Genomic DNA, 23,778 nt, shown 5'->3' with positions numbered 1-23,778 from the left:
CATGGGACCGGGTCTCATGGGGACCTGGTCTCATGAGACCCGGTCTCATGGGGACCTGGTTGTTCTGTGCAGATCTGAACTACTGCGGCACCAACCGGCCGTGTAAGAACAGCGGCACGTGCATGAACACGGAACCGGACGAGTACAACTGCGCCTGTCCAGACGGATACTCAGGGAAGAACTGTGAGATCGGTGAGGGTCACATTTGCAGATGACTTTTTAATATATATATATATATGTATATTTATATACATATATATATATATATATTTTTAAATTCTATATATATATATGTCTATATTTTTATATAAATATTATTTTATATATATATATATATGTGCAGAAGCTTTATGATCGCGTGTCCTCCCCAGCGGAGCACGCCTGTGTCTCTAACCCGTGTGCCAGCGGCGGGACGTGCCATGAGGTCCCGTCCGGCTTCGAGTGCCACTGCCCGGCGGGCTGGTCCGGGCCCACTTGTGCTCAAGGTGAGACACGTTAGACCTCATTACCGTCTACTATTGGCTAAAAACATACAATTCATATGATTTCTGCTCAAAGCCAGCGGACTCCATTGGCACACAGATAAAACAAAACAACTGTCTCGGTTGGTCAACACATGTTGATGATGTCATGACTGTCATAACATAGTTGATGAGCCGGAGGTCTCAGTCGGTAACCGCCGGCCCGCTCTGTGTTCCAGACACAGACGAGTGCGCCTCCGGCCCGTGCGCCCAGGGGGGAACCTGCATGGACCTGGAGAACGGCTTTGAGTGCCTGTGCCCCCCCCAGTGGACCGGCAAGACCTGCCAGATCGGTACGGCTCAGCGACGCCTGATGCTCTTTGTTTTCACTTCCAGGCTCATGAAGACATTTCATGAATGGATTATTATAGTAGCAGGGGGGGGGGGGGGCGTATTTAATGTGTCCATAATCTGATACCCTGATTGGAATCCCTGTTGCATGTTGGGTGTTGTTTCACTCTTATGTGTCGGCGGGTCGCTGTGTGTGTGTGTGTCTGCGGCCCCGCCCTTTAACCAGTAGTGTTACTGCAGCAGGGGTGTGTGTGTGTGTGTGTGAGACACACGCTGGGCTTCATCTGCAACTCGAGCCAGGTGAATTGAGTAAAGCTAAAAATAACTTCCCGCCTGGCAACTGCTGGCCTTGGGGCGAAATATGGTCCAGCGCGCGGGGGGGGGGGGGGGGGGTGTATCTTTGGTTCCAGACTGCGTGTACGCTGCGGTTAGGTGACCCCCTCACCCCCTCCGACCTCTGCCAGCAAACACTAGACGACCTGTAACATGCGCGGCGGGGAGCGGCCGGAACGCGGTCGGGCCGGTGTTGCCAGATCGGCAGAGCGCTCGCCCCTTTTTGGAACTTGGGGGAGAGAGAGCGGGGACCGCGGTGGTGGCCTTGGGGGGCGTAGTGGTGGTAGGGGGAGGTGGGTGTTTTTTCGGGAAGGGGTCGGGGTGTTCGGTTGCAGCGGGCCAACAGGTGCCGCTTACCTCCTGGGAGTCGTATTAATGCACTGTGTCGGGTTGGAGGGAGGAATGCCGCAGGTCGTCCTTCAGGGAATGCCATAGAGACATTATCCCTGGAGGGGAGGAGGGGGAGGAGGGGAGAGGGTGGCGGGGAGTTAGAGCGGCGATGGAAACCACGAAACCCCGTCAGACGTGAACTTCACCCTGTTAATGTTCTGCCTATCTGGCCTCGTTAGAGTCTGTTACAACCCAACGGCTTTACATGTTCCACACTGTTTATATATATATACATATGTAAATATGTATATATATTCATTTATATATATTTATATATAATTATTTATATATATATATTTATTTATTTATATATATGTATATATATATGTATATATACAGTATATATATATTAGGGCTGTCAGCGTTAACGCGTTAATCTATGCGATTAATTTGGCCGCGTTAACGCACTAAAATATTTTAACGCAACTTTGTTTACGTCCGGTGTGCCTTGAAGTTTTTACAGTCCTCTGAGTGTCAAACCGCGGCAGTACGGTTTAACACTGTTTCCGTTATTAAAAAAAAATTTCTCCGCGAAAATAAGGAGCAGAAATCAGTTTAAACTCGTGGATGAATCAGTCGGGTTTCCTCCTCCGCTCCTTCCTCCCGTCTCCCCCTCTGATACACAGAGGAACGAAGGGGCGACGTGTCGGGGGACGCGGCGCGGAAATAACTCGTCACACGAAACCTTCAACGTGATTTGTCAATCAGTTTGTCTGTCAACATTTTGCGAAAAAAACAACCAATGAACACTCAGTAAATCACAAAGGACCTCCCACCTCACAGGTGAGGCTCATTAGCAGCCTGTCAGTCAGAGAACAGAGATCACGGCGCGAGGGCAATGTGCCTCATTGAATAGAGATGAGATTGTTCTGGAATGTTTGATGTATAACACGTGGGTATGTGTCACATTAAAACGCCTTTAAAAGGTGAATTTACATTTTTTTGTAAATTGGAGACATGAGCCCCGCCTCCAGAGGGTTAACGTGACATATGTGAATGTCAGTCAGTTACCAAGGCCACTGGTTCTGCTGCTGTTCAATGTTAAAGATGACAGGACCAATGGGGTCTCTAATACACCTTTGTTTACTAATCTGGATGTTTCACTGAAGAAACAATTTATCATCCACGATATTAAATACCTCGCTGGCACTTTATAGGTAGGAGCCTCTTTGAAAACACAGCTCTGTGAAGTTTTGTCTTTAAAAAGAAGAAAAAAACCTTTTAATCGCGATGAATGAATTTCTAAATGTGCGATTAATTAGTTAATTTTTTTTAATCGATTGACAGCCCTAATATATATATATATATATATGCACACGGAAATAAAGTACATTTAACCATTGAATTAGTACATTTTTAGGAATTTGTCTTCCTTCAGGATTGGTTTTTCTGTACTTTTTTTGGAGTGCAAAATAAGTTGTTAACTCCTCACTGATGCACTCTTTAAACACTTCCTTCAGAGCGACACCAGTCAAGTATTGTGCAACGTTGCAGCACTTCCCAAAACTGTATTACATGTCCGTAACAGAGTCCTGCTGGATGTCTGAAACGGAGCCAATGTTGAACTTGAGTGTTGTGACGACGTGGAGCTGCGCTTGGTGACGGGCTCCTGGGCAGCTTCTCAGCTCCTCCCATTCATTCTCTCCTGTGTCTCTGGTCTCCATTTTTCAGACGTTAATGAGTGTGCGGGGAAGCCTTGCCTCAGTGCTTACTCTTGCAAAAACTTGATTGGTGGATATCACTGTGCCTGCTTTCGTGGATGGGTTGGCCAGAACTGTGACATCAGTCAGTATCAATCCAGCAAGTCACTAAAACTGTTAGCGCTTAGCCTCTTTCTAGCTGCTGTACTTGTAGCACCGATACAGCCGTATCTTCTCCGCTGAAGAGCTTCCTCTCACCTTTCATTCTTCATCAGTCCTTTTAAAAACTCAAACATGTTTCAGGGGGTTTCTGTCCATATGAGAGACATTAGTATTTACTATTCTCCTGGACAGTAACATGTTTCATTCTAAACATCCTATGTTCCTAGGGTCCTATGTTACCACGGTCCTGTGTTCATAGGGCCCTATGCTACCAAGGTCCTATGTTCCTAGGATCCTATGTTACCAATGTCCTATGTTACTAGGGTCCTGTACTACCAAGGTCCTATGTTCCTAGGATCCTATGCTCCCAAGGTCCTATGTTCCTAGGATCCTATGTTACCAAGGTCCTATGTTCCTAGGGTCCTATGTTACCAATGTCCTATGTTACTAGGGTCCTGTACTACCAAGGTCCTATGTTACCAAGGTCTTATGCTACCAAGGTCCTTTGTTAGCAAGGTCCTATGTTGCTAGGGTCCTATACTACCAAGGTCCTATTTCCCTAGGGTCCTATGCTACCACGGTCATATGTTCATAGGGTCCTATGCTACCACGGTCATATGTTCATCGGGTCCTATGCTACCACGGTCATATGTTCATAGGGTCCTATATTCCCAACATCCTATGTTCCTAGGGTCCTATGTCCCCAACATCCTATGTTCCTAGGGTCCTATTTTACCAAAGTCCTATGTTTCTAGGGTCCTATGCTATTAAGGTCCTATGTGTCTAGGGTCCTATGCTATTAAGGTCATATATTCCTAGGGTCTTATGCTACCAAGGTCCTATGTTCCGAGGGTCCTATGTTTCCAAGGTCATATGGTCATGTGGACCTTTCTGAAGGGACTTTATGTTAAACTCGTGCTACATTCCCTTTAACGAGTTCCCTCAATGTCCTACTCAGTAAAATCCTTCTGGGGGAACCAGCCTGTTCTAAAACAGACTAACTTTAACCCAAACTACAATCTGTTCCTCACCCTAACCGAGTGGTTTTGTTGCATGAACCTAAATGTCCGTATGTGACGAGTTGTGAATGGGAACGGGGGATGGGGGCGGAGCCTGGTGCTTTGAAACCGTGGGAACAAAGGACCCTTTGTCGTGTTCCCATTATGTGCCATTATACATTTGGGGAACATGATCATTGGACTCTGGGAACATCTGGCCCATTGTCCCGTTGACCATTATGTGCCTGGTGAGCTCGGAGGACATTCTCCTCGAGAAACGAAGGAATGACCTCATGAAATCCATAACCCTCCTGTTACCTTAGGGTCAATTTGACCCCATTCAATGTTTAATGTCGGTGTTCTTTCAGGTCAATTTGACCCCAGGCTGTCAAACATATAAGAAATATCAACTTTTTTATATATTTAAAGGGCTATTTAGGTAGTCAACAAACAAACATAAAGTACCTCACACTTAAACTTGGAAAACAATATTAATTCTAATAATTTTCTGTAGGTTTTAATTGCTGGGGTCAAATTGACCCCAAGGGTAAAATATGTCAGTAAATATAAAGGTAACAGGAGGGTTAAACATTGAATGGGGTCAAATTGACCCTAAGGTAACAGGAGGGTTAAAGTGCTGAATCGTCGAAAAACTGCTTTTTGTTTGCTGAATCGCATTTTGTTTTTGCAAATCTCACATCGTCGCATCCTGTACAGAAGTAAATGCTCATTTCTCTCTCAGCTTCTGTGTGATGAGCTGATGAATGAGACCCACGAGACGTGTGGTTGTGTAGTTCTGGAGGTTGGAAGGACTCATTAATCTCTCACTGTGGACACAAACCCACAGAAACACATGTTCCCGCCGCCCCGCGGGCCTTATAGAGACTAAATATGGACAGAAACAGCAGTAACATGTTTGGTCTTTCCCGACTGAGCGGGGAAGGAAGTGGAAGATTCTTCTGGAACATTCCTTCTCCTTCCTCCAGCGGCCTCGCCTTGGCCCGCCTCCTCTGAGCCGGACCGCTGCTTTCATGGCTCCTGACGCTTGTCCATCCTTTAGAGGAACCGTCCAGAGGGATCGTCCTGACCGTGCATGTCCTCCCTGCTCCTCCTGTCTCCTGCTCACTTCTCCGGCATGCGGCGCTTTGCTTCTGGTTTGCATGCAGCACTCGTCCTGTGGCACCGACGCCGGCCCCGCCCCCCGATGCTCACTCCTGTGTTTCCTTCCTCCAGATCAGAACAGCTGCCACGGTCAGTGTCAGAACGGAGGGACCTGCAAGGTGAGTCACGACCCTCCAGGTGGTTATCGCTCGCCTTGCTTCACGATGCCGTAACACCAACTATAGATCATCTTCAAAGTACCTGCCAGGACCTACGCTCCTACGCCCACAGGGGTTATGGTTGCTTACTTGTACGGTTCCTTTCCTAATATCAGTGAATACGTCAAGAAGATTGTCAGGGTGCATTGTTACATGAGTCAGCAGAAACACACACGGACAGATTAAAACCACATCCAGAGTTTGGTTTAAACATCCTGAACTGGTTTGACACGGACTCCTCCGAGTCCAGGTGTTACACCTTTAACTCCACCACCTTGTGTTGGTGCTGCTTTCCTCTCTGGACTCGTGAAACTGCACCAATGGGAAGCTGAGTGCGATGTGACGGCGGCGCCTGTGTTGCAGGAGGGCGGAGCCAGAGGATGCGTCTGCTGGCCGGGTTTCGTGGGCCGGCACTGCGAGCTCCAGAGGAACCGCTGTGCCAGCGGGCCCTGCAGGCACGGCGGGCGCTGCCACGCCCTGATGGACGGCTTCATGTGCGAATGCCCTCAGGGCTTCGCCGGCACCACCTGCGAGGTGAGGACCCCATTAAATACCCCCCCCCCCCATTTATCTGGTGAGGACGCGCCTCACCGCCCTGTGCTCCGCTTGCAGGTGCAGAACGACCCCTGCGGGCCCAACCCGTGCCACAACAAGGCCAAGTGCCACAGCCTGGTGAGCGACTTCTACTGCAGCTGCCCCGACGACTACGAGGGCAAGACCTGCTCGGAGCTGAAGGACCACTGCAAGACCAACCGGTGCCGAGGTAACGCACCTGGGGGGGGGGGGTCCGGGGGGTCTTTTGATGGCACGACGCATTTCACTCCACCGTCCAACAAGCGAGACGTGTCGTTCCTGTTCCAACGGTCTCTTTCCTCTTCTGTAAACCCCCCTCAAGTGATTGACAGTTGCACAATTGCCGTGGCGACCAACGACACCCAGCAGCGGGTGTGGCACATCTCATCCAACGTGTGCGGCCCCCACGGGCGCTGCATCAGCCTGCCGGCCGGGAACTTCAGCTGCTCCTGTGAGCCGGGCTTCACCGGCACCTACTGCCATGAGAGTGAGTTCTTATGAGCCCCACACACACACACATACACACATACACGCACAGACACACACACACATAGACAGACACACACACACACACACACATACACACACAGATACACACACACACACACATAGACACACACACAAAAACACACTCACACAGATACACACACACACACACACATAGACACACACACACAGACACACACACACACACGCACACACACACAGATACGCACACACACACACATAGACACACACACAAACACACACACACACAGATACACACACACACACACACATAGACACACACACCCACACACAGACTATATTTACCACATAACTCTTACGGTAACTCAGGCCTCAGACTCCAGTGCTGTGTCGTCATCACTCCGTTCACTTTACAGGAGACTAGAGTAAACATCTGATGATGTGGTTGCTGTTCACAGGATATTATTTCATATTATTTCAAGTAGTTTCGTCAGACTTTTGAAGATAAAAAGTGAGCGATTGTAATTAAGATTTATTGTCATTTTATGCACAATAGCTGCATAATAATAGTTCATAAGACAGTTTAACCAAAACAGAAAACTGACATGAATCTATGAAGGGAATAGAAATGAGCCAAAGATTAAGGAATGAAAGCAGCTGATAACTGACCCCTGACCCCTGACTCCTCCTTGGTAACGTCTGCTTTCGGCCCGCAGACATTAACGACTGTGCGTCGTCTCCCTGTGAGAACGGAGGCACCTGCATCGACGGCATCAACTCCTTCCAGTGCTTCTGTCCGGAAGGCTGGGAGGGCCACCTCTGTGACGCCGGTGAGTGAGTGTGTGTGTGTGTGTGTGTCTGTGTGTGTGTGAGAGACCTACTTACATTGGTCAGTGTACACATTTGCAGATGACAATATATATGTATATATATATTGTATATATATATATATTTATGTGTGTATATATTTTTGTATATATATATATCCATGTATATATATGTCTATATATTACTTACACAGACTTATATTTATATATATATATATATTTATATATATATCATATATATATATACTTATATTTATATCTATAAGTATCTACATATATACTAATATTTATGTATATATTTATATGTACATATTTATATGTATATATACATATATATTTATATATATTATATATATATATTAGTATTCTCTCTGTCACGACAACAGGGCCGATCTTCAATACTATAATGTAAATACTATATACATTATTTACTGGAACTTCATTTCCAGTTTTAGTTTTCACTAATTTGTTCCTGCATGATTCACACGGCAGCTTAATAACGCAAATTATTGAGGAGACGCTGGTCTCGGATCAGTGCTTCCGTCATTAAAACGATACAGAGCGAACGTCAGTGCAACAATCTTCCGTTCCCGATCAGTAATAATACAGAATCAATAGCCTGAATACCGACCCTGACTCCAGATGTGAACGAGTGCAACATGAACAGCTGTCAGAACGGAGGCCGCTGCGTCGACCTCGTCAACGACTTCTACTGCGACTGCGTGGACAACTGGAAGGGAAAGACCTGTCACTCCCGTGAGCCGCGCGACCCGCCGCTATGCATGATGGGTAATGCGACTGGAGGATCGCGATGTTCTCAACACAAACTCCTCTCCTTGCAGGCGAGAGCCAGTGCGACGCCAGCACCTGCAGCAACGGGGGCACGTGCTACGACCACGGGGACTCCTTCCTGTGCAGCTGCCCCTCGGGCCGGGGGGGCAGCACCTGCAACACGGGTGAGGGCCCGGACCGCCTGGAGCCTGCAGGAGTTACACAGAGGAAACGTTTCTAATCATCTGTTTTGTTGTTGTTGTTGTTGTTTAGCCAAGAACAGCACATGTGACTCGGGGCCGTGTGAGAACGGAGGGACGTGTGTCGGAGGCGGCGACGCCTTCACCTGCATCTGCAAGGACGGCTGGGAGGGAGCCACCTGTGCACAGAGTACGCCACATCCAGGGGGGGGGGGGGGGGCATAAATACAAGTTATTCATCCTCTCTTCTGGACTTTAGATTCTAAACTTATCGACGTATTTTTCTTTTCTCTCTTGCAGATGTGGACGACTGCAACCCCCACCCCTGGTGAGACTCTCTTCCTTCCTCGTGTGTCGGCTGTGGATGGTTTCCAGGTGACGGTTATTGAAGCCGCCAGCTGAAATAAATCTCTGACTGGCGGCCTGTAGAAACCTGTCGTCTCCCCGTGGATCGGCTTCGGGGCTCGGCACACGGCTTACCACCTGTTTCTGGGGCTGAAGTATGACTTCTGTTCCCGGTTGTGAACTTCACCTCACTCGACCTCCTGGGTTCAGCCGACGCGCTCTGGACCGCGGCCCTGAACTCACATAGTTATCTCTGCCGGGTGCAGCCACCTTTGATCTTCTTCTTCTTCGCTGATATTAACGCAGAGAACGGCAGCTCGGACGACAGCTACAGGGGCAGCTATAGGAGGCAGCTACAAGAGGCATCTACAGGGGCAGCTACAGGAGGCAATTACAAGAGGCAGCTACAGGAGGCATCTACAAGGGCAGCTACAGGAGGCAGCTACAAGAGGCAGCTACAAGAGGCAGCTACAAGAGGCAGCTACAAGAGGCAGCTACAGGAGGCAGCTACAAGAGGCATCTAGAGGGGCAGCTACAGGAGGCAATTACAAGGGCAGCTACAAGAGGCAGCTACAAGAGGCATCTACAGGGGCAGCTACAGGAGGCAGCTACAAGAGGCAGCTACAGGGGCAGCTACAGGAGGCAATTACAAGAGGCAGCTACAGGAGGCATCTACAAGGGCAGCTACAGGAGGCAGTTACAAGAGGCAGCTACAAGAGGCATCTACAAGAGGCAATTACAAGAGGCAGCTACAGGGGCAGCTACAGGGGCAGCTACAGGAGGCAGCTACAAGAGGCAACTACAAGAGGCATCTACAGGGGCATCTACAGGAGGCAATTACAAGAGGCAGCTACAGGAGGCAATTACAAGAGGCAGCTACAAGAGGCAGCTACAAGAGGCAGCTACAAGAGGCATCTACAGGAGGCAGCTACAGGAGGCAATTACAAGAGGCAGCTACAAGAGGCATCTACAGGGGCAGCTACAGGAGGCAGTTACAAGAGGCAGCTACAAGAGGCAGCTACAGGGGCCTTCTACAGGAGGCAGCTACATGAGGCAGCTACATGAGGCAGCTACAGGGAGCAGCTACAAGGGACAGCTCCAGTTTTTTTCTTATAGTTTTGACATTTTTATTGTCAACAATACAGCAAACACACACAAGAGGAAACAAACACTCCTGACAGCTTCTCTGAATCAGGAAGGCTGCCCCCCCCCCCCCCCCCCACTTCTCTACTCCTCACCCGCCTCTTCAATGACTGGCAGGTGGAACAGTGGTGGTTTGGGTTTTTAGGAAGAGGGGGTTTAGGGAGAGTGTGAAGACCTGGGGGTGTGATTAGGGGAGGTGTTGGGGGAGGGGGCTGCTCAGTATGTGGTCTGCAGGGATTTACATATGAAGTCTGGACATTGATCAGGGATCAGCTTCAGAGTGGTGGTGGGGGGGGGGGGGGGTGAAAACCCTGAAACCAACACCAGCAGAGTCTCAAACCTCCGAAGCTCCATGCGACGATACGATGATGAGCGAAGCTTCAAGATTCTATCTATCTATCTATTTATCTAGGTAGGTAGATCGATAGATAGATAGTTAGATTGGTAGGTAGGTAGGTAGGTAGATAGCTGGGTAGATAGATAGGTAGATAGGAAGGTAGGTAGATAAGTAGTTAGGTAGGTAGGTAGATAGGAAGGTAGGTAGATAAGTAGTTAGGTAGGTAGGTAGGTAGACAGGTGGGTAGATAGATACGTAGATAGGAAGTTAGGTAGGTAGGTAGATAGGTGGGTAGATAGATAGGTAGATAGGTAGATAGGAAGGTAGGTAGATAAGTAGTTAGGTAGGTAGGTAGGTAGATAGGTGGGTAGATAGCTACGTAGATAGGAAGGTAGGTAGATAAGTAGTTAGGTAGGTAGGTAGGTAGGTAGATAGGTGGGTAGATAGATAGGTAGATAGGTAGATAGGAAGGTAGGTAGATAAGTAGGTAGGTCGATAGACAGGTAGATAGGTAGATTGGTAGCTAGATAGATCGATCGATAGATAGAAAGATAGATAGGTAGGTAGATATTGTATTCATCCCTATGGGTTAATTAGTTCATAGCAACATCAAGCAGAGTGACATAGTATAACGTCGGTCTCGACGTGAAACTTCCCTGGAAACCTCCGAGAGCCTAGACCTGGTCCACATCTCCTGACTGAGTCAGAGATCAGGGTGAACATCCGAGCTCCAAGTGTGTCAGCCAGCCAGAGGAGCAGCGTTCAGGCGGCGGGCAGTGATTTATGGCTCTTTAAAAGCTCGCTTGCAAAGAGAAGCAGAAGGTCCCCAGCCACGCCCCCGCCCCGGGGGAGGAATATAAATCTTCTTCCATCTCTCCGTGAAAAGATAAGATGTACGTGTAACGATAGAACCCTGCAGCAACACATAGCTGCCGTGTGGGCGCTGACCACGCCCTGCAGCTGGTGGCGCTCGTGAGGGTTCAGAACCTTTCCTCTGGCCAGCCGGTAGTCTCGGGTTGTTCCTCGCGGTCTCGGGTTGTTCCTCGCGGTCTCGGGTTGTTCCTCGCGGTCTCGGGTTGTTCCTCGCGGTCTCGGGTTGTTCCTCGCGGTCTCGGGTTGTTCCTCGCGGTCTCGGGTTGTTCCTCGCGGTCTCGGGTTATTCCTCGCGGTCTCGGGTTGTTCCTCGCGGTCTCGGGTTGTTCCTCGCGGTCTCGGGTTGTTCCTCGCGGTCTCGGGTTGTTCCTCGTAGTCTCGGGTTGTTCCTCGCGGTCTCGGGTTGTTCCTCACGGTCTCATGTATCTCTCTCCTTCCTGTCTGCAGCTACAACGGAGGAATCTGCGTCGATGGCGTCAATTGGTTCCGATGTGAGTGCGCACCGGGGTTCGCCGGACCGGACTGCCGCATCAGTGAGTCCCTGGGAACCGGAGGGGGTCGGGGGGGGGGGAGTGTGTGTGGAGAGGGTCGGGTGGGCGGGGTCAGAGGTGAAAGGCCGCAGCAGGGGGTTGGGGGGGGGAGTGGCGAGCCGATTGTTTCAGGTCGGCAGATCAGGAAGCCTTTTAGGAAGGCGGTCTTAACCTCTCCCCTCGGGTCAGAGCCGGGGTCAGAGCCGGGGTCAGAGCTTGGGTCCGCTCAGACGGGGCGGTGCGCTCTTCCGCGGCCTTCTGGGAGAAAATCTCTTCAGAAAAGCCCTTTCAGAGGCGGAGTGTTATCCAATTGAAGCGATGCAGACCAAACTGCTTTGTGCACAGGTCGGTCGCTTTGAATTCCATCCGTCATTGAAGACATTTGAATGCAACATTCAAATCTCCCAAAAGCTCAGCGGAGGTCGAGTTATGACTCCGCCCCTTTACTCCTTGTCTTCCTTCCTTGCAGACATGGACGAGTGTCAGTCTTCTCCGTGTGCCGGCGGCTCCACCTGCATGGACGAGATCAACGGCTACCACTGCGTCTGTCCTCCGGGCTACGCCGGGCCTCGATGTCTGAAGTGTAAGTTCTGCCACGCCATCCGCGCTTCCCCGCGGTGCCGCCGCCGGCTAAGCGAAGGAGAATATCGACTTAACTTCCTCTCCGCCCCCCTCCAGTCATCGGCCTGGGGAAAGCGTGCCGTCACGCCGGCTTGCAGTTTCCTCACGGCAGCCGGTGGGAGGAGGAGTGCAACGCCTGCCAGTGCGCCAACGGCCACGCCCGCTGCTCCAAGGTCCGGGCCTCGCCGAGCACGCCGTCCGATCCGGTCCGATACGTTTTTTTTCTCGAGGCTCACTGAGGTTGTGTCGCGTTCTCTTCACAGGTGCGCTGCGGTCGCCGGCCCTGCCTCCTCCCAAAGGCGGCGCCCTCCCCGGACATGAACACCGGACCGCCGTGCCCCGGGGGTCACGAGTGCGAGGAGCACCAGTTCCTCGCCTGCTTCTCGCCGCCGTGCCACCGATGGGGCGTGTGTTCGACGCCCGACCCGCCGGCGCCGCTGCACACGCGGTGCGAGCCCAACAGCGGCTACCTGGACAGCGGCTGCGCCCGCATCACGCTCATCTTCAAGAAGGAGAAAGTGCCGCAGGTGAGCCACTTCCTGTAACCGCGTCCACGTGTAATTTAGTTCGGTGGCGGCGTCCCGGGTGCACAGCGGGTTGACGGCGCCAAAAGCAGAAGCTGTGGCAACGACATCGTGCGAACATCGATCTCCTCACGGAGGTCTCTTCTCTTGGGGGCGGAGCCTAGAATCAGTTTTCAAATGATTCACTCTCTCTTCTTATTGGCTGTTAAAGCATAATACATCAAACAGGGGAAACGTTGTAACATCGCCCCATGGCAATAAAAAAACGAGTTATAATAAAACAATTAAGAATGTGACGTTCCAGACGTGACGCTCCGTGGTTTTAATATCCTCTTTCAAAGCGAGACTCTTAATGCAGATTTGAAACGAGGCTGAAGAGACGCTTCAAAGCCTCAGATCCGATCCTCGCGTCCCCGTCTGGCCCTCGCGTGCCACAACAACACATCTGATCGTTAGCGTTGGATAGCCGCCGCTAAGTCGTGAGCGGCCGCAGACGCACTAGTAATCCTCGTCTCACGCCACGACGGCGGCCGGCAGCACCGACATGAAGACGACGTCTGGAGGTTGTGATCTTCTTCATGTGCAACAAACAAACATCCACAGCCCTCCAGCTGCGGGTCTGTCTTCAATCAGAGCCTCTCTTGTTTACGAGCCGGTCTGGATGGACTTTTATGAATGGAAACGAGTTCCTGTGACGAGACGCTGATCTGAGATCTGAGCCGAAACGGACATAGGAGGAATTAGAAGCTGATTGTTGCTCGCAGTGCAGACACTAATCTGTATGTGTGTGTGTGTGTGTGTGTATCGCAGGGCACCACTGTCGAGAACATCTGCTCTGAGCTCCGGTACCTCCCCGTGGCTCAGACGCTGGCCGAGGAGCGAGCGCTGCTTATCCTGTGTGACCTGTCGTACTCCAACGGGGACGCGGTGGAGGTCGCCATGGTAGTTATTACACACACACACACACACACACACAGACACACACACAGTCACACACTCACACATGCAAGCACGCACACACACACACATTGACACGCATGCACAGATGCGCGCGCACACACACACACACACACACAGAAACACAGCATTGATATTGGCAAAAAAAGATAATAAAAAAAAAAAGATTAGAAAAAATAATGATAATAAAATAAATAATAATTAAATAAAAGATACAAAAATATATATACAAAAAAAATGATTTAAAAAATAATAAAACTAAAAGATACAAAAATACAAAAAGATGCAAAACTAAAACATTCAAAACTTAAAGATACAAAACTGATTCATTTATAATTGTACTGGAATGCGAATGATCCTGTTAATATTTTATCAAATGAAAGTTGTTTGTGATTTCATAGCCGCTCTGATCTCTGACAGGAATATTTTACAAATATTTCACAAATATTTCACAAATATTAAAAAACTATTAAAAAACTTCTTCTTTTTATGTAAAATAAAATGTAAACATTATTTGTTACAATATTTAGAAAAATATTTTTACAACTTTTTTAAAAACTATTTAAAAGCTTTTTTTTGTTTTAATATTTTGTGTCAAATGATGTATTCAGTAAACATCCTGAGACAAAGTCACACATGAGGAGTTCATACAGTTAACAACACTCCCCTGAAGCTCTCACTCTCTCTTTCTTCTCTCTCTCTTTCTTTTCTCTCTCTCTTTCGTCTCTCTCTCTCGACATGTCACTGCAAACCGTTTCCAGAGGAGAAATGTGAACTATGCTTCTTTCCTTTATATAATATATATATATATTTATATAATATATATATATATTATATAAATATATTATAAGAAGGGAAGAAGAAAGAGAAACGACAGAAGAGGGAGAGGGGAGGGAGAGAAGAGGGAAGAGAGAGAAGAGAGGAGATTTTTTTTAATTTTTGAAAAACACTTTATTTACATTTTTTTTCCATTACAACGTTTCTTTAAAAATAAAGTGTTTTAAAAAATCAGGTTGTTTAAAATAAAAGCAAACAAACAAAACAAAAAAACATTTAAAAAAAGAAAACATGTTTTACCGAATAAAAAATGGTGCAAATACCAGCTCCTCCTCCACCACAGAACAAACAATATCTTTAAAACACCACCGTTGTTTAAAAGCATCCAGGTCTCCAATGTGTTTATAAAACCTGAACTCCAGCCAGAGTCTGGCTCTGATGTTACAGAGCCACACTGCCCTGGCCTCCTGCCCCTCTTTGTTTTCCACCCGGGACTTCCTCGTTATAAATGGCCATTTTGGCTTCGCCGGATAAAAAATCAAGGAGCTGCCACTTTTCTTTTTCCGTTTTTTTGTAGGCAGCTCCCATGATAAAAACCTTCTCTTCACATTAAAAAGACTAAAAACCAATGTTAAAAGAGCGAAGAAACTCAAAAGTCTCTTACACTCATTAAAAACATGGTAGATAGTCTCCCGGAGGTCACAGAAGGGGCACTGGCTCAGGACAGCGGGATTAATTACCGAAATAAAAGCGTTGGACGCGACAGCACCGTGTAAGATCCGCCACTGGAGGTCAGCGGTCCTTTTCTTCAGGGGAGGCTTGTATAGGACCCCCCACTGCGGGCCAGGGCCTCCATGTCCAAGTCTCTCTGACCACACAGTGGGCGGTCTGTTGCACAGTCCGGACCTGTTGATGCTCTTCACGCAGTTAAAATACAGTGTCTTTTTGTCTGCTTTTCTCACTGTAAATGTTTCTGGGTGGCTCGTTCTTAGCAGGGGGCCGGTGAGTCCCCCTAGCCCCAGGCTGAGGGAGATGTCTGGGAAGGGGTCTGCAGGGTCCGGCTCTGTTCTCTTCTGGCTGTAGTCGTTGATGAGGCTCCTCTCCGCCCCGGTCAGCCTCTGCCTCCACAGCTCCAGGAGCCTCCTCGCCACCCGGTCGGAATGCATCCCCAGCAGGGAGCCCAGGGCCGGGGGGGGGTCGCTCAGCGTCGGCCCCACCAACTGCTGCAGGCAAAGAGTCTTTGTTCGCAGCAGCGCCCCCATTAGTCCAGGGCTGACGCTGCTGCTAATGTCCATTCTTGCATTATAAATTAATGGTTCTCTCAACAACCAGAACAGAGAGTCAGACTGTGGGCACCTTTCGTGTTTAAAAAGGGCCCACGACTTAAAAACACCCTGATAAAAAGGAGGCAGCCCACTTAGTTTTAAAATACTGGAGTCTATTAAAAACAGAGCAGTATCCAGCCCCAGGTTGTCAGCACGTCTGAGGATGCAGCTGGCCACGTCTCGCCACACTAAAAACCCCGGACTCGTTAAAAACTTCTGAACAAACTGTAATCTAAAAGTGGCCGTCCGGCTGGCCAGGTGGACAAGGCCCTGTCCCCCCTCCTCTCTGGTTAAAAACAGCACCCCCTGTGGCACCCAGTGTAGACCCTCCCAAAAAAAATCCACCATTTTTCTTTGTATGTGGGCTAAGAAGCCCGAGGGAGGGTCTAAACAGGTCAACCTGTGCCACAGTTGGGATGCAATAAGATTGTTTAAAACCAGTACTCTACCTTTAAAAGACATCTGGGGGAGCAGCCACTTCCACTTGGACAGTTTCCCCTCTATTTTCTCTGTGACGCCCTCCCAGTTCTTCTGGACCATGCTCGGCTTCCCAAGGTATATCCCTAAATATTTAAAACCGTCCTTTTTCCATATGAGCTTTTGTGGAAGAACCGGGAGGCCGCCACGCCACTCCCCCACAGCCTAAAAATGCCCCAAAAATAAAACAACACCTCTCTAAAATTCCTATCGAAAGTTCAAACTGAATTAAAATGCCAATACGCGCTCCTGGGTAAAAAGTTCCTAATAAAAACATGACATAAAACCAAAGAGTGATCAGTAAAACCAGCCGGAACAATGCTGCACATTTAAAAAATATTAAAATGGTGCTTAAAAACATAAATACGATCTAACCTGGCTGAGGAGATCCTTCCCTCCCTAACGTGGGACCATGTGAACTGTCGGCAGTCCGGATGCATCCTTCTCCACACGCCCACCAGGCCATGAGAATGGACCAGCCTCCTCAGCACCTGCTGTGAAGCTGGATGTGGCTCTGTGTGGTTTCTGTCTTTAAAATCATCCTCTGTGCAGTTAAAATCCCCCCCCAAGAATAAAAAATCCTCCGAGGCACAGCCATTTAAAACATCATTAACTTTGGATAAAACAGCTTCCTCTCTGCCCCGGTTGTTGGAGCATACACATTTATAAAAACAAGATTAAAAAGGTCGAACCGTGCTTTCACTAAGAACAGCCTCCCCTCGACGATGTGTTTGACCTCCAGTGACCGCGGGCTGAAGGCCCTGGAGAAGAGGAAGCCCACTCCTCCGCTGAGGTTGGTGTTGTGGCTCAGGAGGACTTCCCCCCCCCCCCACTCCCTCCTCCAGTCCGCCTCGTTGGTGCTGTCTCTGTGCGTCTCTTGTAAGAAGAGAACATCGTTAGCTTTCATCTTGTTAAATTCATAAATAGATGTTCTCTTCTTACTGTCCCTCGCTCCATTTACGTTTAAAACTCCGACTCTGAATGCGTTCATTAAAAGAAAAGAGTTTAAAAAACAAATACAACTTAAAACCAACAAATCAATTAAAACACACATTGGAGCTCTCCACCTCCCCCTGCTGGATGCACTCCTTCACTTTGGGTAAAATCTCTCTTATTCTAAAAACCTCCTGCTTATCTAATTTTTTCTTCGCCATGTGATAGCGGCAGGAGTGCTGAAAAGCCATGAGGTCAGGGAAGTGATCCTTGACCTCTACTTTCTTTTTGTTTTTTGTTGTGTGTAAAAACAGACTGATTTCATCGGCTGTGTACAGTTTTTGTGTTTGGCTATTCGTTAAAACCAGAGGAGAGTCGCTGTCCTCCGGCCTCGCCCCCTGACTCCTCCTCCTCACCTCCACCCTGCTGGCTTTGGCCTCGCCGCCAGCGCTCTGGCCACTCTTCTTTCTTTTTGGGGCCTCTTTCTGCCCCCCTGCTTCCTCCTCATCCATCTCCACCTGCTCAGCCCCCTCCTCACCTACACCTTCTTCCTCCGCCCCATGTGTGTCGGGTACAGCAGCAGTGACGCCGCTCGCCGCGCTCTCCGCTGGAATCGGAGCCGCTCCGGCGGCGCCTCCTCTCAGAGACGCCGTTGTTGCGAGCCCCGCCGCCGCAGCCGCGGCGGCTCCCGCACCCGCCGCACCCGCCGCCCCCCACGCAGGTGCAGCGCGGCGTGACGCGCCGGACGGACCCGCGCCGCCTGGACCAGCTGGCGCCGGGTCACCGCGCTTCGAGCAGACCTTCGCGGTGTGCCCCTCCTCCCCGCAATGAAAACACTTCATCGCCGATGAAGACGCGTAGATATTATAGTTAAAATCATCTACTCTGACGCTGAAGCGCAGGTTTAACTCCGCGCTCCGGTCGTTGAGTATCATATAAACAGATCTACGGTAACTCATTATATGCTTCATTAAGCTCTCCTTGAACCCCGATGAGATCTCTCTGATCGGGGAGACCAGTTTCCCGTGCCGGGAGAGCTCTCTGCTGAGGAACTCATCGGTGATGAACGGAGGGACGTTTGACACGAGGATTCTGGTGGACGGCTGATCCAGCGGAAACACCTGCACAAACAAATCTCCCACCGCGAGACCCTCCTCCACCACTCGGCTCACCTTCTCCACCTGATCCAGGAAGATCACGACCGAGCCGTTCATCTTGGCGGCGGACTTCACGCCTTCTTCCCGACTGCTCGGGCCAATTCCTCCACGCTGCACGAGGAGTCACCGGCGATCTTCATACCGTGCCTCCTCGTGAACAGGGGGGGCGGAACCGGGCCAAACATTTCCGCCACGCACCGCGCCCGGTGAGGCACCGGCAGCGGGAAGACACCCAGAGAAAAAAACCAAATAACCACCAAACAATTTAAACTACTGTGAAACCCAACTAACACACCACATAAACTAAATACAAACAACTATGAAAGAACAGAAAAGAGAGAGACACACACAACGCTCCGCAGCTCTCACACACAACCTGTCACTCTGACGCTCAGAGAGAGAGAGAGAGAGAGAGAGATGTTGGGACACCTTGCTGCTTCTCTCTCTCTCTCTCGGCCACCCAGACTGGGGGGGGGGGGGGATCAGTCACTTTGGGCTCTAATCTCTTAATGGAGGATTAGTTTTCGTTCTTCTGATGTTTGAAGACTTGTTTTGAGACGAGAAGAGGAGAACCTCCACCCACCTCACTCCACCCAACTCACTTTGAAATGAAACCTTTATTCATTTGTTGTTGTTATTCAGCCATCCGATCATGAGAAAGTAAAGAGACCTTTCAGGAGGAAGTAAACCCTCCAGACTGCCAAGCGTTCGATCACGGCTCTCTGTACAGGACCGCAGCGGACCCGGTCACAGTGGGGGGGGGGGGCGGGGCTAGAGGTGTGTGAATGAGCTGCTGATGCTCTCAGGAGAAGAAAAGAGGAGTGGAGGAGCACAGCTGGCTGCTCTCTATTGTTTGTCCTAATTGAACCCCCCCCCCCGCTCTCACCCTCAGCGCCTTATAAGGCAATTAACTCGCCGGGGGGGGGGGGGGGGGGGCGGCCAGATGTTAGGATGAGATTGTCTTTATTCTGACGGATGAATGTGTTGTCTTTCTCCTGTTGGACCCAGAGTACAACACTCACACAAAGTACACACAAAGTACACACAGAGTACAACACTCACACAAAGTACAACACTCACACAGTATCCCACCTAACAGCCTCCAGCAGGTCCTCACAGGTGGAGCTCGCTGTAAATCACACACATTGATTCCTGTCCTCCATCTTGTCCTCAGTCCTTCGAGGAGGAAGGGCGGGCGCCGGACGGCGAGCGCGGGCGGATCCAGAAGGCGGCGAGCGCCGTCATCAACGCGCTCTCCAAGCGCCACAACAGCACCGTCATGCTGGCCGTGGTGGAGGTCAAGGTGGAGACGCAGGTGGAGCCGCCATCTGTCGGTGAGTCACACGTGTGTGTGTGTGTGTGTGTTTGCGTGCGCGTCTCTGTGTGTGTATGTGCATGTGTGTGTGTGTGATCCGGCTAATATTTTCACTATTTAATTGACTGTTTTATTCCGTCATCGACTCCTCCCTCCTCTTAAAGGGCCGGCGCATGTTGTGACTGTTTCCCTCCTCTTAAAGGGCCGGCACATGTTGTGACTGTTTCCCTCCTCTTAAAGGGCCAGCGCATGATGTGACTGTTTCCCTCCTCTTAAAGGGCCAGCGCATGATGTGACTGTTTCCCTCCTCTTAAAGGGCCAGCGCATGATGTGACTGTTTCCCTCCTCTTAAAGGGCCGGCGCATGTTGTGACTGTTTCCCTCCTCTTAAAGGGCCGGCACATGATGTGACTGTTTCCCTCCTCTTAAAGGGCCGGCGCATGTTGTGACTGTGCAGTCCTCTGGTCTCCTTTATAACCGCAGTGTCAGCAGATTATTACATATTGGATGTGTTTGAATCTAGTCATGAGTGAGATTGAGCGTCGTGGACCTCTGACCTCTGACCCCCCCCCCCTCCCCCAGGTTACCTGGTCCCGGTGCTGTGCGTGGTCTTCGGCGTGCTGTGGGTCTTCTGCCTCGTGGTCTGCGTGTTGTGGACCCGCAAGAGGAAGAAAGAGCGCGAGCGAGCGTCGCGGGCGGCGGACACGGCCGTCAACAACCAGCTGCTGCTGCGGCCGAGCAACGCGCTCAAGGACAACCGCGACAAAGACATTCGCTACGAGTGCGAGAAGATGATGGCGCCCGCCGACAGGACGTGCGACGGCGCCGAGGGCGAGGAGGGCGGGGAGGCGCAGCGGGAAGAGGAGGACGAGGAGAGGGCGCCGGGTGCCGGAGAGAAGCGTCCGCCGCGGAGGAGCTCCACGCCGGCGGGGTCACAGGACTGGGGGGTGACGGGCAAAGGGGGTGGAGTCATCTGCACGTCGCGCAGCGGCCCGGTGAAGGCGCCGCACCGGACGGCGTACAGCCCCAAGGACAACCGGTGTAAGAACCTGCACGCCGCAAGGCTGGCCGAGGACGTGAAGGACCACTACGTGTGACTCCGCCCCGCTGGAGACTGCCAGACTCCGCCAGACTCCGCCCCTCTGGAGACCGCCAGACTCCGCCCTTCTGGAGACCGCTAGGCCGGAGGAACGCTCCACTTTTATATTTCTGTTGGGCTCGTCTCGCCACCGTAAAGCTGACTTCACCAAAAACAACCCAAAAAAAAGACGTGGAAGAAAAACACGACGACGGAGAATTATTAATGTTCACCGATCTGATCGGAACTAACGGACCCCCCTCCCTCTCTCTCCCCCCTCCCTCCCTCTCTCCCTCTCTCTCTCTCTCTAGTTCTTTCTCTCCCTCCCCCCCCTCTCTCTCCCCCCTCTCTCTCTGTCTCTCTCTCCTTCTCTCTCTCTTCCTCCCTCCCTCTCTCTCCCCCTCTCTCTCTCTCTCTCTCTACCTCCCCTCTCCCCCCACCGTTCTCTGCCTTAGTCTGAACCTTTCGGGCCTTTTTTTTTCTAAAACTGTCTTCAAATCTTTTTATAAAACAAAACAATCACAAAAAAAAGTCGTTCAAAGTTGTCTCAGAGAATCCAGAGTTTGAGTTCTGAGCTCTTGTTGTTGTTGTTGTTGTTGTTTACACTCATACACATCTGTTCCATGTTCAGGCTTCTCACGTGTATATACCTTTAAATGATGATGTCACCGTGGCGATAGTTCAGTATTCGCCTCGGTAGAAAAGTGCCTTCAGCCTTTATTATTATTATTATTATTATTTTCTTTCTCTTTTCTTCCCCTCTTTTAGAGTTTATGCAGAATAGATCAAAGGGAAAGATCCACAACTCTTCTGTACATATGTAAATATGAAGAGAGGCTGTATATTTAGTAACTTAAGCTCTGTGTTCGTTGTCCTCGTTAATGATGTCATTCCGTTGATTCTGGCCGTTGACACGTCTAAAGACACGCCGATGAGGTTCTGGGTTCTGGGTTCTAGGTTCTGGGTTCTAGGTTCTGGGTTCTAGGTTCTGGGTTCTGGACGGTCCTTTAGGTCCCGCCGGCAAATTCTTCTGCAAATCCCGGTGGTGGTTTTCGTCTCCATCCACATGAGCTGCTGGTGTCTCTGTGCTGGACGCCCGTCATGAGAGCCCGCCTGTTGGATCCTATCGGAGAGCATCCGAGCCTCAGGTAGTTCTGCCCTCCTGGTCCTGTGGAGATGGTGTGAGACGTTCTCCTGAAGCCTTCAGACCCTTCAGATCCTTCAGACCCTCAGACCCCTCAGATCCCTTAGACCCTTCAGATCCATCAGACCCGTCAGATACTTCTGACCCTTCAGATACTTCTGACCCACAGACCTTTCAGACCCTTCAGACCCTCTGACGGCTGAACAGGGATGAAAACCTGAAACGTGTTTTTAAAACCAAACATCTTCGTCTCTCGCTTGCACAAAGCCAACATTGTTCCTTTTGGATTCTCAGCGTGTTTCACGCCATTTGGGATCCCCAGACACTGGAATCGACACGTTTGGTGCGTCAGGTTTTCACATTTTACAGATTTCAGACGCAACTTTTTGGTTTTCTTTTGGACGTGAATTCAGAGCCTCCATTTTGTTTTCCTTCCACAATGATCTGAGGAGCCCTGAACCATGACATGCTCTCTTGATTAGGGACTCCAAATGGCACGACATACAGTAAAGTGGAGGGGGCCTCATACAGTGCCCCATTGCAAGACACCGAATGCCCTCATAGACGAATAAGGTGTGAGGTTTGAGGTTATTGGACAAGTGTGAATCCTAAATGTTTAGCCCTGCCTCCACTCCGTGTATCTATCCTGGTCTAATGAAGGGAACAAGTTGTTGTTGTTGTGCTTGTTGTCGAGTGTTTTGTAAAGTCTGTTTCTGCACTAAGAACACAGAAGAAGACAAATGTTCGGCATCACATACAAAAAGTAAAATTGTCATTTTATGGATGAACATTTTTTGGTTTTTACTGTTTTTGTCATAAAGCAAATTGTTTTGAACCCAAATTCACAATCTGCCAGTAAATCCCACATTGTGAGTCCTGAAGGGCCGAATGTGCAGAACCTTGTAATTATTTTGTAAAAAAAAATTTGGTAAAAGTCTTTTTGGTTTGTTAGTAGAATTTTTTTTGTTTTGTTCTTAGAACAATCTTATTATTTATTAAAGTATTTTATACCAAAATGCAGTTTTGTTAGTTTTGTCTCTTTTTTAATGTTTTTTTTCCACCTGTCAAGCTTTTATATTGCAGTTCAAAACAACACAATCAAATGAAATACCAGATAACTTTGATGCAACGCGTCCTTCATTTAGACAAAAACAGCTTCTCGTTCTCAACGTTAGCTAACTACGTAGCCAACAATCAAAACTCTGGAAAAGTATTTAATGTGACGAGGTTCGAACTTTAAATTGAATGAGATCCGAACTTCTACTTTTACGTGACGAGGTCCAATTTTTTACTTTAATTTGACGAGGTCCGAACTTTTACTTTCACGTGACGATGTCCGAACTTTTACTTTAAAGTGACGAGGTTCGAACTATTACTTTAACGTGACAAGGTCCGAACTTTTACTTTAACGTGACAAGGTCAGATTTTTTACTTTAACGCGACGACGTCCGATTTTTTACTTTACGTTGACGAGGTCCAAAGTTTTACTTTGACAAGACGAGGTGCAAACTTTAAATCTAGCGTGACCAGGTTCGAACTTTAACTTTAATGTGACGAGTTTCAAACTTTTACTTAACACTTCTCGGGTCGCATCGCTCTGCCGTGATGCGCGCAGACACATCCGTGCACACAGGTGAGCACACTGTCACAAGCACGCCCCCCCCCACCCATCATGGCATCATGAAGGAGTTATACTTAGGGCACCAACATGGCGAGCAGCTGCACTGGCTAAGCTCCATATGTATCAAAA

At 49.4% G+C, this 23,778-nt stretch overlaps 1 protein-coding gene across 2 annotated transcripts in view; it reads left to right on the top strand.

Annotated features, from left to right (window-relative positions):
* Nucleotides 1-23,048, top strand: part of LOC130201448 (protein jagged-2-like) — a 46,638-nt gene extending 23,590 nt beyond the window's left edge. The window contains exons 7-26 of one of the 2 annotated variants that reach the window (XM_056426473.1): nucleotides 73-192; nucleotides 372-485; nucleotides 701-814; nucleotides 3,207-3,320; nucleotides 5,569-5,615; nucleotides 6,018-6,188; nucleotides 6,267-6,417; nucleotides 6,550-6,714; nucleotides 7,412-7,525; nucleotides 8,165-8,278; nucleotides 8,365-8,478; nucleotides 8,567-8,683; nucleotides 8,794-8,821; nucleotides 11,639-11,724; nucleotides 12,191-12,304; nucleotides 12,400-12,515; nucleotides 12,606-12,869; nucleotides 13,677-13,808; nucleotides 19,667-19,826; nucleotides 20,389-23,048. In XM_056426473.1, coding sequence (XP_056282448.1) covers nucleotides 73-192; nucleotides 372-485; nucleotides 701-814; nucleotides 3,207-3,320; nucleotides 5,569-5,615; nucleotides 6,018-6,188; nucleotides 6,267-6,417; nucleotides 6,550-6,714; nucleotides 7,412-7,525; nucleotides 8,165-8,278; nucleotides 8,365-8,478; nucleotides 8,567-8,683; nucleotides 8,794-8,821; nucleotides 11,639-11,724; nucleotides 12,191-12,304; nucleotides 12,400-12,515; nucleotides 12,606-12,869; nucleotides 13,677-13,808; nucleotides 19,667-19,826; nucleotides 20,389-20,903 — 2,870 coding nt within the window. In that variant the 3' untranslated portion in view covers nucleotides 20,904-23,048. The remainder of the gene's footprint in view (nucleotides 1-72; nucleotides 193-371; nucleotides 486-700; nucleotides 815-3,206; nucleotides 3,321-5,568; nucleotides 5,616-6,017; nucleotides 6,189-6,266; nucleotides 6,418-6,549; nucleotides 6,715-7,411; nucleotides 7,526-8,164; nucleotides 8,279-8,364; nucleotides 8,479-8,566; nucleotides 8,684-8,793; nucleotides 8,822-11,638; nucleotides 11,725-12,190; nucleotides 12,305-12,399; nucleotides 12,516-12,605; nucleotides 12,870-13,676; nucleotides 13,809-19,666; nucleotides 19,827-20,388) is intronic. The other variant, XM_056426474.1, reaches the window with a different exon arrangement.
* Nucleotides 23,049-23,778: the final 730 nt, after the last annotated feature.

Source organism: Pseudoliparis swirei, chromosome 11, assembly GCF_029220125.1.
Source record: "Pseudoliparis swirei isolate HS2019 ecotype Mariana Trench chromosome 11, NWPU_hadal_v1, whole genome shotgun sequence".
Classification (NCBI taxonomy): domain Eukaryota; kingdom Metazoa; phylum Chordata; class Actinopteri; order Perciformes; family Liparidae; genus Pseudoliparis; species Pseudoliparis swirei.
The sequence above is the reverse complement of the archived record's forward strand: the minus strand, read 5'-3'. Positions and strand labels throughout refer to the sequence as shown.